Source organism: Emys orbicularis, chromosome 23 (genome assembly GCF_028017835.1).
Source record: "Emys orbicularis isolate rEmyOrb1 chromosome 23, rEmyOrb1.hap1, whole genome shotgun sequence".
NCBI lineage: Eukaryota > Metazoa > Chordata > Testudines > Emydidae > Emys > Emys orbicularis.
Window position 1 is genome coordinate 9,442,929 of NC_088705.1, and position 16,519 is coordinate 9,459,447.

The 16,519-nt window shown below is 38.8% G+C and overlaps 1 protein-coding gene across 1 annotated transcript in view; it reads left to right on the forward strand.

Annotated features, from left to right (window-relative positions):
* MACO1 (macoilin 1) overlaps positions 1 to 16,519 on the forward strand; it is a 50,500-nt gene that overhangs the window by 7,214 nt on the left and 26,767 nt on the right. The window contains exons 2-5 of the mRNA XM_065421651.1: positions 7,096 to 7,237; positions 9,334 to 9,460; positions 11,772 to 11,895; positions 14,684 to 14,862. Of these exons, the coding sequence (XP_065277723.1) occupies positions 7,096 to 7,237; positions 9,334 to 9,460; positions 11,772 to 11,895; positions 14,684 to 14,862 (572 nt within the window). The remainder of the gene's footprint in view (positions 1 to 7,095; positions 7,238 to 9,333; positions 9,461 to 11,771; positions 11,896 to 14,683; positions 14,863 to 16,519) is intronic.

Here is a 16,519-nt window from a genome sequence, read left to right on the forward strand (position 1 = left end):
TTGTGATTACCCGGATAGGCTAGGACTCCATCAGTACTATGTGCAAGTGTGATAGTTCTGTGCTGTATTGCAGGATTTACTGTACATTTTAAAAGAACTTCACTACAATTTAAGTGTACTGTGTTCCCCTAAATCTTCCGGTCAACTTTCTAGAGAAGCACTTGCTCTTTTATTTTTCTATGAAATACAGTCAAAAGTCTGCATTTCCATTTTTTTAATTACCTATTCCCTATTTCACAATCTTTCTTGAATAGATCAGGTCTTTTACCCTTTGTACCGTGCATATATTAAAATCTTCTTTATTAATCAAAGTACTCATTGCAATTTGACACTAACTCTTTTTACCTCTCAAGTTTTTTTCTGTTAGCTTGCTGTTTCTTGGTTTTTAGTAGTCCTCCCAAGCCTCATTCTTACTTGATCTGTTTAAAATCTTTCAGCTTTATTGCTGATACTGCTCATTATATCCCTACTTAATCATGTTGATGCTTGATGCCAGTTTTATAGCTGGTTAAGATTTGAGATGAATTCCAAATGCACTCTACAACTGGTTTAACTTCCTCTTCAGTTGACTTTCCTTACATATCATGGAATTCAAAACAACTTTCCCTAAAGCATTTTGTATGCATTCAATGTTGGCATTTTTTAACACCATATATTGCCCTCAATCACAGGCATTTCCCTGGGCTGCCAGCCAAAGGAATGCTTAGGAGGATGTGTATGTGGGCACGTCTTCACTACCCGCCGAATCGGCGGGTAGCAATCGATCTATTGGGGATCGATTTATCGCATCTAGTGAAGACGCGATAAAATCGATCCCTGATGGCTCTTCCGTCGACTCCGGAAATCCACCGCGGCAAGAGGCGGAAGCGGAGTTGACAGCGGCGCGGCAGCGGTCGACTTGCCGCCATCCTCACAGCCAGGTAAGTTGACCTAAGATACGCAACTTCAGCTACGTGATCTTAGGTCGACACCCCCCCCCCCCCCCCCCCGTAGTGTAGACCTAGCCTGTGTCTGAAATCTTCAAGTGGGTATTGAGAGCTCCACATGTGGAGTGAGGATAGTATGTGCCTCTGATTGTCCAATACTTTTGTGCTGCTTTTCTTGGTGGTATGATCACTTTTTGATAAAATATTCACTAGATTCTGTGTTCTACCTAACTTCTGATTTGGCTTATATCCAAGTGTTAAGCCTTTGACTATGCTGACAGCTCAATAAACTGTAAGGAAAAATGGTACATTCTAACTCAAGGAATATGACCTCTTTTTAAATCCATAAAGATTCTTCCCAATGATGATTTAATCTAGCACTTTTTAATCATCTTCCTTTAACAGGAAAAACATTTTCTGCTCACCCTTCTCCAGCTGCCCTGGAGGTCTGTAACAAACCAACAGTACTACCTTTTTTTACCTTAACTCAAATCCAGGTCTCAAATATAATTTGGCTTAAATTTAAATGTTCTACTTTGTCATCCCCAATACTGCAGGTAATATTACTTCCCTCTGCATATATGTCTCATTCTGCACACATTGCAGTTCCTCTGCCTGCTTTACTTTTACCCGTTCTGTACTTTGGTATTTTCAGCTAAGTTATTTTGTGGGTCTGACTGTGTCTGTTTTTCCAATAATATCATACTCATTGCTGAATGCATGCCTCCAGTTAAGCCATTGTATAACATTTGTTTCCAGAATTTCTGTAAAATATATGTAACTTTTCCATTTCATCTTCCCTTACTCTAATTCTTGTTATACACAGACTTTCTCCATATGATGCACTGATTTAGTACCAGGGCAAATCCCTCTCTGGATTCTTCAAATATCTCTTCCTTATTGTAAAATATTTTCCATATTCGCCTCATTCTGTTTACTTCATGCCATTTATATGTATTCTGTCCTGTATTCTTGTTTACCTGCTGTTCTCCTTATACGCATCTTGTCCCTCCCCATTCTGTATCCTTTCTCTCCCCAAATCACCTTTGCACATATAAAGCACCTTTTTCATCTGAGAATCTCCATTCATATTCTCTAACTATTCCAAATATTTTGGCTAGACTCAGCTAGACAGGCTTGAGATCTTGCTGACTGACTCTATGAGCTCTGTAGTAATTCTGCATAGGTGCTACACTTCACCTCTCTGAAGCCTACCTCTACATTTGGCACTTTGCCAGTCTCAAGATGCCTTCCAGTCCATTGTGTTGTGTGTCAGACTGCAAAATGAAACATGCCATCAATTCTGGTAAGATTCACTTTGCCGCCTTTGGGACTCACAGATCATGAAGGAATAGAGTACCAGTGTAGCTTGCTACTGCTTTGGACTTTGTGTGCACTGCAGATTGTAATATAATTCTCACCAATTATTTTGGACATTTTTTACCTTGCAGCACCCACACAATGCAGTGGTGTAGAGTAGTAAGGAGAAAATAAAGAATGAGCAAATAAGGGAGCAGCTCTGGCACTTAGGTTAATTCTTCTGCATTTTTTCCTTTCAAAAATCCAAAGGGGGAGAGACAATGAATGTGGGGTTTGGAGTAAAATTGCATGTTCATTGTATGAGTATACTAGTAATCAACCTTTTTTATTGGGTTTGCTATACTGGATCAAGTCACTGGTCCTTTCTGGTCAACACTTCCATCTTTTGTCTTGACCCACTCCGGCCTTCCACTGTATAATTAGACCCTATGTCACTTTTATAGGGAAAGTCCTGCCCTTGTCAGTTCTTGGGCAAATCACTGATTTCAGATTTTTGTATGATGTAACAGGCCAGAAAATTGAATATCTAAAATGCAGGGTAATTATCTACAACCAATTTGAGCATGAGGGTTTTTCTCTTCTATATTAAGAACTAACTTGGGGAATTAAAATGGGTGCAGGGCGATGCATTTGAGTCTAAGGTTAGAGAGCATTTTTCTGTGTGATAAATATTATCTGTAAGCGCGGATACTGACACAGCAGCTATCAAAATTGGAGAGACGTGTGGATGTGCTTAGAAAGATCAATGAATATGAGAGGGTCATGGATAATAAATGGCTGATGCTAGACACCAAAGGAATACCAGATGTTTGCATTGCAGGATGAGCATTTTGGAGGTGGGGCACAGTAGGGATAGTGACTAAAACAGTGAGAGAATGTAAAGAAGAATAGTGTCCAGAAAATATCAGAGCTTGAAGAGTACAAACGTTAAGGCAGTAGAGGGAAATAGTACAAAGCCAAGGAAAAGAAAAGAGCAATTGAGAAATATTGTTAATAACGCCGTCATGGAATATTATTGTTGTCATAAAGATCAAGCGAACAGAATTGTGATTCGCCTACCAGAACAAGAGGTCATCGCATATTTTTTTCTAATAGAGCTTAATTTTACATGTACATCCATAGCTATTTGAAATGTTTAAAGTGTACAGGCACACCAGCATAGGGGTGAGCACTGTTTGTCTATTTAACCCCTCTGATTTGGGTGACAAAAACTGTTAAGTAGACAATAGAATTTGTCAGGAATAGCAAACATAGGTACACCATATCTGGGTGGAACAAGGGCATGCAAGGGTTCAGGTACTCTCTTCTTACTCCTAAGAATCACTGCCATCTGGCCTACTAACTGGAAGAAATCACCAGTGTCAAAAACAGGATTAGGATTAGGCAGGTACTTCTTGAGGCCCATACAAGTGTATAGTGTCCCCTTTTTAAAAGAGACACTAAATAATTATTAGATTTGCATTACATTTGGCAAAACTAATTTGTTAGAGAACATGTCCATTATTATGGACTTCAGCTGCAGAAAAGTACAGACTGGTTCAAATGTCTTTGTTTCCCAAACAATGCTATGATGGGGCAGTCAGGCACATTTGGATTGGCAATGGATATTTTTGTATATCATTATCTTTCTTGACTGAAAAATAAAAGTATCTAGGGATGGAATTCTCAAATAACACACTTAACCTGAGCAATTAAGACACACACACACACACCAAGTGCAGTGCATGCCCGCCACAGCTGTTTGTCCAGCCTAGTAGCTATAATAGCATCTGCATGAGGGTTCCTGGATGTTGGATCTGCTTATGTGCAAATCCATTGGTGTATTCAGAACTGACATGGATGGAATCTGCTTCCCTGGCACGTAAAGTTTAGAGGTTCTACTACACAACCACAACACCTGTCCCCCCTCATACCTGAGTATTGCAGAGGTTCTGTGTCATGGAGGGTCTTTGTACAGGTCCTATGTCAAAGGCTGAATTTAACCCCAAAAGAATAAAACATAGTATACAAACAAAACCTATCTTACCACATACTTTTTAAAAAAAAAAAAAAGTTGAAGTTATAAGATTTTTACGGTCATGCTGCTGTTTTGCTATCCTCTGAGGGCATTATTTGAGTGCAAGGCTATTGGCAATGCTGCAATCACCTAAGAAATATAGTGATTTGATTTAACCATATGAGCCCAACCATGACAAGAAATTAAGGTGGAAGTATGGGGTTTTCCTAGTCTTAAATCTTGGAATCTGACCTAATTGTATAGATAGATTGTATGATGTTTCACAGGAATGCACAATGTACGTATCCATTCCTGACATCTTTCACTTTAACTCAGGGGTGGGAAAACTTTTTGGCCTGAGGGCCACATCTGGGCATGGAAATTGTATGGCCGGCCACGAGTGCTCATGAAATTAACAATTCAGAGATATTCCAATAAAATGTATTTAATAAAGATACATTTTAGTGGAAATAAACATAAAACCTTACTTACTATTATAAATATACCATCATAACAATGTGTTACAATAATTAAATCAAATTAACCCCCTTTCCACACTAGGATGTTCCAGGCTCTGATAGTGCGTGAGGCGCGTTTGGGTTATGCAGCTGGAGTAACATGCATGCCCTCACGCCCGTCATGCAGGTCCTGAACACGCGGGAGCGCTGGGTGGAGCAGGGCAAGCCCCTAATTCTGCTCCCTGGCGGGAGTGCCGGACCAGGGCAATGGAGCTCGAGGGCCGGATTAAAAGGTCTGATGGGCTGGATGTGGCCAACGAGCCGTAGTTTGCCCATCCCTGCTTTAACTCATTTGGACCCCATGGGTACAAAAGGGAGTATTCCTCTTGTACCTTGCACTAATTTACTACTGGAGTATCTTTACACTCATTCATAGTGCAGAGAATCCATCTCTTCATTCATATAAAGGGGATGAATTACATCATGTATTTCTTTGTATAGTACCAGCTGAGTACCAGGCACTTTACAGACAAGTGTGAGTGTATTGATGTGGGAATCTGATTACTGCATACCTGTTTGCAAGCTAGCATTTCCTACCAGTACTACTATAATCACTTCCAAAATACATTAGCATTTTTGTTGTGGTTAGTAGATTAAAAATAAAGTGCCACTCTGCCTCCACACCACAGTCATTCTGTGGCTGCATACATCTGAAACTTCAGCGTTGCTATTTAAAGAATTACTGAAATGGTTTCAGGTTGGAGGTTTCCGAGATGCATGGAGGATTGTCTTGTTTAAAATAGTTGCTAATAGAGGGCATCCAGAGCATCATCATCTTTGATGTACGTAGCAAAAAGGTGTGCAATTGCTCAGTAATTCGCCCAGTAAAAACCGTAGGTGGTGCCTTGCTCTAGAAAAGAATAATTCTCAGAGAATTGGTAAGCGATAATGGCTTCTCTTTCTGTGATAATTTGCTTCATCACCCTGAGATAAGAACATTGTTTCATTTTAATGAAATGGAATGAAGTGATCTACCTGATAGGCAACAAGCTTAGTAATTTCCACCACTAACTCTTCAGGGCTAACCGGTATTCAGTTGCTTGTAACCCACTGCTTATGTGAAAATTTGTTCTTCGCAGAAGCTTTCTTCTCTGTATCTTTTATCAAGACTTATGTAACTTCCCAGATAATATGGATGGCTATGCACAGTACAGAAACTTGAGACAGACGGTCCTACACAACATTGCACATGTTAATTCTTGGCAGTTTGTCAGTAGACATCCCAGGGCAACGTTCCATTGAGCTTGTTGACAGTGTGATACAGAGAAAGTGACTGCTTGAGGATATCATGGTGGAGCAGCTCTTGGTTTAAAAAAATGGTTAAGTTGTTTGTATAAATATACATAAAATAATTACACAAGTTAACATAATGCAGTAAGAGGTCATATTTTGAGGTAATGAAGCAAGATAATGGAGCTCTGATTTTCTTTGCCTCTGGTACTCTTCACCTTTCCTTCTGCCAGCTTCATTGATGTAGCAGAACTTATTAATTAACATGGTAACACTTGTAAGAATGACCTAAATAAGCACTTGAGAGACCACTCAGTGTTTGTCTCAATATTTTGAGACCTGTGTTGTCCAGTACTTAAAGTGTTGGACTGAGAGTCAGGAAATATGGTTTCTTTTTCTGGCTCTTCCAGAGCCTGTATGATTGTGCCTCCATATTCCCATTTTTAAAATGGACATTTTTACTTTAAAGAGTATTATGAAAAACAACACTTTGGCCGTTTGAAATTGCAACAGACTTCCTTATTGGTTGCCTGTCTTTAATTTGTATGATGCCATGTGAGTTCTAAGTTGCTAACATAACTGTGTGTGTGCATGAGAGAGAGAGAGAGAGAGAGAGAGAATCAAACTTCTGCAGCACTTTCTTGGGGAAAACACAGAAAACTACATGGCCTTTGCAAGCAAATATGAGAGAGAGAGAGAAATAGAAAAAATCTGGAGCCTTTCAGCCATGACAACATATATTTGAATGATAAACCAGCTGCTTACAAAACTTCACTTTATAAAAAATATGATAGCGTGATAAAGAAAGAGGTTGGCCTAAAGCATTTTGTAACAGCAATAAAAGTTTCCTTTTCCGCCACTTTGTAAAAACAGAAATTCAAAAGCATTTTGTGTAATTTTAAAGATTCCATTAGCCCAAGCCAGCTTGTGTTTGAACAAGCCTCTATTTTGTGTTATAGGTGATCAATCGCATTACAGGAAAACCATTATAAGAAAAAAGCATATGGTACATTTCTTTTGATCAGAACAATATGTTCTCTTGTTGGCATCCCTCTCTTCACCAGAAGCGTTGAAATTAATGTCAGTTGTCTTTTTTTCTTTACAGTACATTTCTGTACCTGAAATTCTTGGTGGTGTGGGCACTAGTATTGCTGGCAGACTTTGTCCTGGAGTTCAGATTTGAATATCTGTGGCCGTTTTGGCTTTTCATCAGGAGCGTTTACGATTCGTTCAGATACCAGGGTTTGGTAAGTATAAAAGAAAACACTTGAAAACTGATTTTTCTGGTTGTGATAGCAAATACCTGTAACAGTGGCGGAGTTCTAGGGCTCATAGCAATGGAAAAGTTCCAGGGTTTATAGTACCCTCATACAACCAACTCAGCATGTGTTTACTGATCATTGCTTTTGAGAGAAACAATGGTCTAGCAGGTAGGGCGCGAACATAGGACTTCAGAGACCTGGGTTCAGGTTCCTTCTTTGCCACAGACTTTATATTTGGCCTTGGGCAAATCATTTAGCCTCTCAGTGCCTCAGTTTCCCATCAGTAAAATGAGAATAATAGTGCTTTCCTACCTCACAGGGGTGTTGCGAGTGTAAGTGCATTAAAAAGATTGTGAGGCCCTCAGGTACCATGGTAAATGGGGGCCAAGTACCAAAAAAAAGAAACTGATCCTCTTGTCTTTTAAATTAGTAATACTGGTGGGTGCCAACAAGAAAACAGAGAAGCTCAGTTTATTGGAAATAGCTTTTAGATACTGGTAGTAGAGTGAAAGTTAGCTTTATGTTAAAATGATACAGTATTTAGATTTAATGTGTGGCTAGTCTTTTGTTTTGTACTTTCTCTCTCTCTCTCTCTCTCTCTCACTCCTCCTCCTCCTCCCTATCCCCTACCTGAAAAGTTGCAGGCCTTGTAATTGTGCTGCAACTGCCTCAAGTTTATTCCTTTGTTGTAGGAATCTGGCAGCCATTTAAAAATTGAAAATAAATAGTGAAACCTAAATTCTTTGTTTAAATAATCTGGGATGTTCCTTGTGTAAGGAATGTGATGTTTAAAAATATGGGCTAGGGTTTTACAAGACGCCTTAGGGAGTTAAGTGCCCAGTGCTAATGAATTCCAATAAAATTTGGGCGCTAACTCCCTGGGAAATCCCAGACATGGCTCCTAACTTGACACTGTCCCTTTAAATTAAATTGGCTCAAAATCCAGGTTTTACTTTACTTGACCTTCCCTAACAGGAAAAGTATAACAATATGAAGGATTTTAATCACAATTATTAAAAATAAGTAATAGCCACCCACTAATAACATTAACTCATAGTTGAAAGTAAGGGAAATAATTATGAAATATAATATGTTTTTATGTGAACAAAAGTTATAAAGATTGGTGGGGTTTTTTACTAAGGATTATATATTTTAAAAGTAGCTGAAAACTATTCTTTTAATGCAAATTGTTACTCAACACTGGTTAATCTTTATCTCAAAAATCTTAGGAGTATATTTCACCTTTTTAAATGCCCACAGCACCTGTTAAAGGGGCAGTTATGCCCATGGGAAGAGAATATATTCCTTTAAATTATAATTTGGTATTTATAAATCACTTAATGACTTTAACATCTTTCTTTCCCAAAGTGTTAACAAGGGTTTTTGCTAGTTCATGTGAGAAACAAAATCTTGCTGGCCTTGCAGTTGTAGTCAAAAAACTGCACACCTCAACTGTAATGAGGCATGAAGTCAAAAGCGTCTCCAGCACCTCAGAATTCTGAGCCCTGGAACACGGGAAGCATCATACCAATATCAGACTAGTGGTCCATCTAGGCCAGTGTCCTATCTAGCAGTGGAGACAAGGAAAGTTTCTTCAGAACTGCTGTCAGTGATTTGGCTTATGTGCTGAAGCATCAGGATTTATATCCTTATATATTTTTATCCCATTAATATAATCTGGATGTTCTCATCCGTTTACATACCTAATCCTTTTTTGTAAGTGTGTTATCACAAAATGGCATTGTTGACATCAAGAGGATAATATAGTAATGCCAAGGCCTGTCAACAGTACAGCTGAAGTCCTACCTGCAGCTGTGTTCACACACAGTGATTTTGTTTGAAGACCTGCTGGCAGAGTGGATAGAACCTGCACAGTTCTGAGTTGTGTGCTGTTTGTCGCGTAAATGTATCGGTTAGAACCTTCATTAGCCAATCAAATTGTTATAAATAGTAGTAACCTTTTAATGTTGAAATAACCCTGATGTCATCTACGCTGTACTTCATATTTAGCATATAAAGCGGTAGTTTCCTCTGGAATATAATTGAACCATTAAGATGCTTTCTTTTTTCCCTTTTCTCAGGCCTTTTCAGTATTTTTTGTTTGTGTAGCATTCACATCCAATATAATATGTCTGCTCTTCATACCAATACAATGGCTATTTTTTGCTGCCAGCACGTATGTATGGGTACAGTATGTCTGGCACACAGGTAGGTCAACATTCTTTTAGTTACAACTTATTAGTTAAATATAAATCTTACCATTGCATAGCAAAATTCAGAAATATAGTTTCTGTGATTTATTAAAACTTGTTTTTTCAGCTAGAGTTGTGCCTTCCGTTTGTTTCACAGATCTGTTTTGTGTCCCTTTTTTATGGGAATGAATTAATGTAGTTTCAAAATAACCTTAACCCAATGATTTGTATTTGAGATTTCTTTGTATGCACTTTTTTTGTAAACAGTAAGACACCTTAACTAGTGGCATGAAAAGTGTATCTAGGGGACTCCCCAGAACAGCAAAAACTATCTATGAATGCCTGACCTTGCTGCATAACTGTTTTTAAATCAGGAAATTTGGAGCACTAATACAAAAAGAACTGGAGTTTTGTGACACAATACTAGCACTGTTCTTTCTATTTGGGTTAGAGTTTAACTGAGAGATTAATGATGAAGCAAATGTTTTTTTTTTCCCCTTCCACTGGTTTAAAAAAAAAAATGCTTACCAGAACATGCTGTGTACTTCTTTATTTAAAAGATTACTTTAGCTAGCAACATGGATATTTACAGGTTAAAGCATTTGTCACAATAACTATTTTTATTGCAAGGACAGTGTTGCTGACTCCAAACGTTTAAAAAAGTGTCAGACTGCAAAAAATCATGATTGGTTTAAAAATCCTAAGAATATTTTAAAAATACATTTGGGGGGGGGGTATTTGGCTTCTAATCCTTTAGGGTGCACTCAAGTTATGTTTTCAAAATTTTCTCTACAACCATGAGGGCTAGAAACTTTTTTTTTAGTGAAAGTGGAGATTCTCACCTAATCACATACCTCAAAAAGCTGGGGCTTTAAGAAAAACACCAAATAGCACAAGATGTCATAAAATCACAAGTTAGCAACACTGCAATGAGCATTTCTCAGCCCACTGGTGGAGGCAGCATCTTGCCAACAGTTTTAATCATTTGTAATAATAGCATGTGGGAGCCCAGTGGAAGAAACTGAGAATCAGTTGCTGCTCATTTTTAATAATGTTTTAAACAATCCTAAAATAACTCTAGGATTTAAAATGATTACCCAAAGTTTTTCTTGTCAAATGATGTCACTTTTCAGGAAGATGGTTGCCTCTGCCAGTAGACTTGGGAATCCTAAAGCAGTAACTTAAAGGATAGTGTTAGCTTTCCCTATTGAGATCACTTAAAATGTTCCAAGAGTTGTGTGGAATTAATTCATAAAACACTCGCAAAGTCAATGGGAGTTCTGTGGTTAAATCCCATGCAGCAGAATAAATCATTAGCATTCCTACTGGTGATTACTGAGTCAGATCGTCTATCAAATACTGCTGTATTCAGCAGGTCTGGATAACCCTAAAGTAGTGGCTCTTCCCTGTTGAAATCTAGCTGGAATTCCCTTCACATTTAGCAGTGTGGGCAGGCAGGATGGTGACAACTCCCTGGAATTTCATGACCTCCAGGTTGAGAATCCATGCCCTAAAGTTGCATTCATGTAGATAAAAGTTGTGTAGTAAACTACTGCTGGATGATATGGATGGATGACAAAGAACAAAGCTATTATTTAAGGTAACCAATTACAACTTAAATTGGCCTATAATATAATCACTACATATCCGATTAATAACATTTACAAGTGGCCAATTCTGTTTTCTACTGTCCAAGGAAAGTTCTCTCCCTCCATTTGTATGACTCCTAATTGCACAAATGAAAGAGTATGAGAATAGTGCAGAAAAAAGTCCGCATGGGCTCCCAAATGCTCAGCTAGTCTAAAATGTGTGTCAAGGAGACTGTTGCCTGCATTTGGGGAAGGAGCTTGGTCTATTGGGTAACAAGTGTTCTGCTTACCCACTCGTATTATTTTAGCCATATTCACATTAGGTACTAAGAGGTACCTAAATGGGTATTACTAGTTCAATCTAATTTAATAACCTTTCCTTGATACAAAGATCATAAACTATAACGTGGCCCCAAAGTTCTGCAGTTTCTCTCGCTTGGGCTCATCCATATTGTAGGGGGTTGGGCAAAGGTATCTCATCAGATATGTCTCTTTCTGTTTTATTTTTCTGAGATACCTAGCATTTGAGTCTAGATGATAAAGCAGAGCTTTAGAGAGCTAAACTCTTAATTAAAACATCTTTAGTTTTTTTGTTTTGCAAGAGCTAGTCTTTATTTCATTCCATATTTACCCCTGACTTGACTAACTTTCTTTTATTTGAGTCTTCTAAAAGAATAACTTAAAGTACTTGCTGCCTTTAATGTATTGCTGATGCTTGTATTTGTCTTTTCTCCATAGAGAGGGGTGTGTGTTTGCCAACAGTATCGCTGTGGATACTTTTTGTTTATATTGAAGCAGCAATTCGATTTAAAGATCTCAAAAACTTTCATGTAGACCTTTGTCGTCCTTTTGCTGCACACTGGTAAGTGTTCCTTCCCTTCTCTTATTTGTATTGAATTTTTATATAACAGCACAATATTAATAAAACCAGCTAAATGTTACAGCAGAAATTACCATTGAGAGGAAAAAACTGCCAATCACATTAAAGACACAGAAATGAAATACAGATGACATAAAAGGCAATAAAAATAGAGAATAAGATGATGCAGGAAATAAACAGAGGGATGGATTCACACTAGGACTTAGACACCTAACTGCCACTTTAGGCACCTGAATCTCAGAATCAGGTCCCATTGGGATTCACAGAGCCCCTGCTCAGCTGCCACTGAACCTTGTAGGCACCTAAACTTGCTCAGCACATTTTTTTTCAGTAAAATTTCCCTAGGCAACTGTTTCTGCCTCTTAGTGTGTGCACTGCAGCCCTACTCCAAGCATCAGGATGCCTAAGCCTCAGTGCAGTGCATGAACCAGGGAAAGATAGGCATTTGGCTGTCTAACTTGTCTATGGGACCAAATCCAGTAGGTGTGCTCAGGTGAGAAAAGAAAGGGAGGGGAGAGAGCACCAGAAGATCCTTCTCTTATTAGTAAGCTTGATGCCATCGTACAAATTCATGGTAAAAAAAATTTATCACCGTTAGCTGTCATTTAAATATTCTAGACATAAAGTGAGATGAAACTTTATCCAGGTGCAACCAACACGTTTGGAGACTGTTTGCTTGTGAGATGGAGAGAATTACAATATTACAAAGAGATTTATACCATTTCTTGAAACTTTTTTATAAACATACAATATTCATATTTACAGAGAGCATATTGGAAAAATTTGTACACAAATTTTAGCTTGATGTGAGCAAAAGTTTATTGGTGGTACTTGGTTAATTAATACATTTTTCTCCTTTGTGAATATCCTGAAGTATCTTTTTGCACAAATAAGGTTTTCAACTTCTTCCAGGAACAAGGAAGTAAATTTAAATTAAGCCTAGTTAAGGCCCCTTTAATTTGGAATGAGTTTCCACACACGGATTTAATGCAGTTTAATCTACTTTAAATTCACACCTTTAGTTAATTTGGATTAATTTTCCTGAGTGTCCCCATGTAGACAACCCCTAACTATGGGGGGGAGGATAGCTCATTGGTTTGAGCATTGGCCTGCTAAACCCAGGGTTGTGACTTCAGTCCTTGAGGGGGCCACTTAGGGATCTGGGGCAAAATCAGTATTTGGTCCTGCTAGTGAAAGCAGGGGGCTGAACTCGATGACCTTTCGGGGTCCCTTCCAGTTCTATGAGATAGGTATATCTCCATATATTATATTGTCCACACTATGCAATAAATTCTAGGGGTGCTGGAATGGGAGGAGCGGGTGGCCATGGTCCCATCACTTTTTATCAGCCATAAGGGCGAACAACAGTGGATGGGGGCAGAGAGGAGGGAGCAGTGGGCAGAGCCTGGGGGAAGGAGCAGGGAGCAGGGCCTCGGAAGGAAGGGGCAGCATGGGAGGATGGGACCTCAGGAGGAAGGGGCAGCACGGGGGTGGGGGCCATGATTCAGGCGCTGGTGGCCCCCCCCTCTCCCCCCCCCCCCCACACTTTTAGGGAGCTTCCACCGCTCCTGGGTTACAGAAGTTCTTGAGAGGTTTTTTTCCCCTTGTGAACTGGATTAAAACATTCCAGCTTGTCATCAGAGTTTTAGAACTGTAGCTACAGATAGATTTACACAGTATCACAAAAGAAACATTAGCAAAGATAACATCAGATACTTATGCAAATAATCAATGCGTTCTGGCAGTATGTTTGCAACTCAAATTTATTTACATAGTGTGTCATTACTAAGCAGAAAATGAAAATATTGTATAATGGTTAAGTCACCTGCTGCAACTGAATTTGTTTCTGATCTAGGACACCTGAAGCATGTAAAAAGCTGAGTTCCTAGTGAATGTATGTTTAATCCTAGGAAGTCATCAGTGCCATATCATTGCTGGTAGCTCTATTTCAGGGTCTGTTAAGTACTTATAATGGGATAAAGAAATTGATGGGAAGCCTAAAACAAATATTAGAAATCCTATAAATATAAAAACTTGTATGAATCTAGTTTATCAGCCTTGATCAGCAGAGTTATACTTTTTGGAAGCAGAGCTATAGATATGGGCATGCTTCTACACATTCTTCAAGACCTCTTTGGCAGAGTATTAGCCTAAATCAATTTAATATGGTTTTATTTGCTAGCAGGTTCCTTTTTTTGCTAGTGGATGAGACTTTTTTTCCATTCTCAAATTAAAATAAACACATTTGGCATATACTCGTACCAATGGACAATTTCCCACTGGTTAAGTGTCTTGTTAGCACAGTTAATGGCATGATCTGCTAGCATTCTGTATTGCTCAAATTCCTGTTAGCTAATAACAATATTTAGGTCTTGCATGCTTTACCCCAAGGATATGTAAGTAGTAGTATCTCCATTTTACCGATGTGTGCACTGAAGCATGAAATAATGTGCCAAAGCCCATATATAAAATAAGTGGAGAGCTAGGTTTAGAAATCTGAAGTTCCTGGCTCGTAGCCCCAGGCTCAATCCTCTAGATCATGTTGTCTCTCTTATCTCCTTAAGTGATGTATGTTGCCCTGTCTGATAGTTGTCTAAAAGCTGTCTTTGCCTACCTAAATAAATAAGTCATTACATCTTTAATGATGAATATCAGTATGACAAAAGACCTTTTACCACTGTAGATCATGTCTTTTGTAACAGGTGTAATCCAGATATATTTATAGCATGCTGGACATCTTATTAACTTGGTAATATGGTCTTCTTTCTAGTATTGGCTATCCTGTTGTGACTTTGGGCTTTGGCTTCAAAAGTTATGTCAGCTACAAAATGCGATTAAGAAAACAAAAAGAAGTGCAGAAAGAGAATGAATTTTACATGCAGCTTCTCCAGCAAGCTCTACCCCCAGAGCAACAGATGCTACAAAGGCAAGAGAGAGAGGCAGAGGAAGGTAGGTTATACTGACTACATAGTATTTTGCTGCCACCATCAGTAATTAAAAGAAATACTGTGTGTTGTCAGTTGTTGGCTGCGTGTGTGTGCTCTCTGTATGTTGCACTGGCTCGGCCAGATAGCCCGTACAGCAGACTTCGAACTTCCCAAGAAGACCACAGACTCAGTTTAGGGGCGAAGGCACTTGGCCAGGTTTATTGCCAACAAAGTACAGTATTAGTCCCCTATATGTGCTACTTGTACACTTAATACATGTATGCCTGTGACAATGGATCAGCTCAGTGAGTGGTGGGACTTTCCGTTCTCCCGGCCAGAAAAAGACACTCATCCTGTCATCCTGCTTACTCCTCCTTTATACACTGATACAAACAAGTTATGTATTACCCCTCTGACGTGGTTATATACCTATACCTTATACCTGCTGGTTTGATCAAAACCTCTCCATCCATGACCCTGTCTTCCTGACCTTATCTAGGAGGGGTCAGTGTGTCCCTGTACCATCTTTGGGCAGTGTGTTTATACCATAACTTCGTATCGGGGTGTTCTGGTATTACCCTTCTGGAATCTGCTTATGTGAATACATAATGCCTAGTACCTGTTACAAGCGTCTGTATTTTTGCAACACCAGCATGTTCTTGCCAAGTTTATATACTGGACAGTGAACCTGCAAGCAGGCATTTGTTTTGTAACCGGGCCTGACTTTTGCTCATAGCCTGACTCTTGCTGACTCTGCTTTGTATCAGCAGGGCCTGATTTTAGTTTGGGCCTTAGGCCCCTCATGTCTCAGGCTCTCTTTCTATTACATTGTGCATGCTAAAGCAGACCTTCACTAATCCACATAGCTTCTATACTTCACACCAAAAATCCCAGACTCTTCCCACTTCAGATGTAATAACAATATGCTGTAGTGAGTGTATTACTAAGATTTCATTATTTTTACCAAATAGACTCTAATAGAAGTACTAGTACAATATGCAGAGCTATTAATTACAATTGAAAAAATGGTGAAATAAAGTACATTTTGTGATAATTATCCTTGCTCTTTTAATTTACTTGCTAATTCCCCAAAGAGAGATTTTTTTTTTTTTTTTTTTTAAACCGGTCTCTCTGACATTAATCAGAATTAGCAAAGTCTTTCTGTGTTTATTTAAAACACTTGCATCATTGCCTTGTAGAGAAAAAAGGGGTCTTAGTTTTAGAAATAGTTAAATAATATTTCTCATATACCTGGTCTTTTCTGTTCTGGTAAATGTAGACGTTTAAAACTTGGCCTTTCCTCTCTGATTAGCTTGCTTAGAATAACCTTACAATGGCAACAGTTAGTTACTTTTGTATTACGTTTTTAAACATAAATGTTCATGACAAAACACCAGGTGAAATGTACCAAATTCACGGTCCATTTTGATCAATTTCATGGTCATAAAATTTATAATTTTTTAAATCCTATGATTTCAGCTATCTAAATCTGAAATTTCACGGTGTTGTAATTGTAAGGGTCTTGACCCAAAAAGAAGTTGTGGAGGGGTCGGAAGGTTATTGTAGGGGGGGTTGTGGTACCTCTAGCCTTACTTCTGCACTGCTGCTGGCGGCAGCTTTGCCTTCAGAGCTGGGCACCTCGCCGACAGCCGCCATTCTCCAGCCACCCAGCTCTGAAG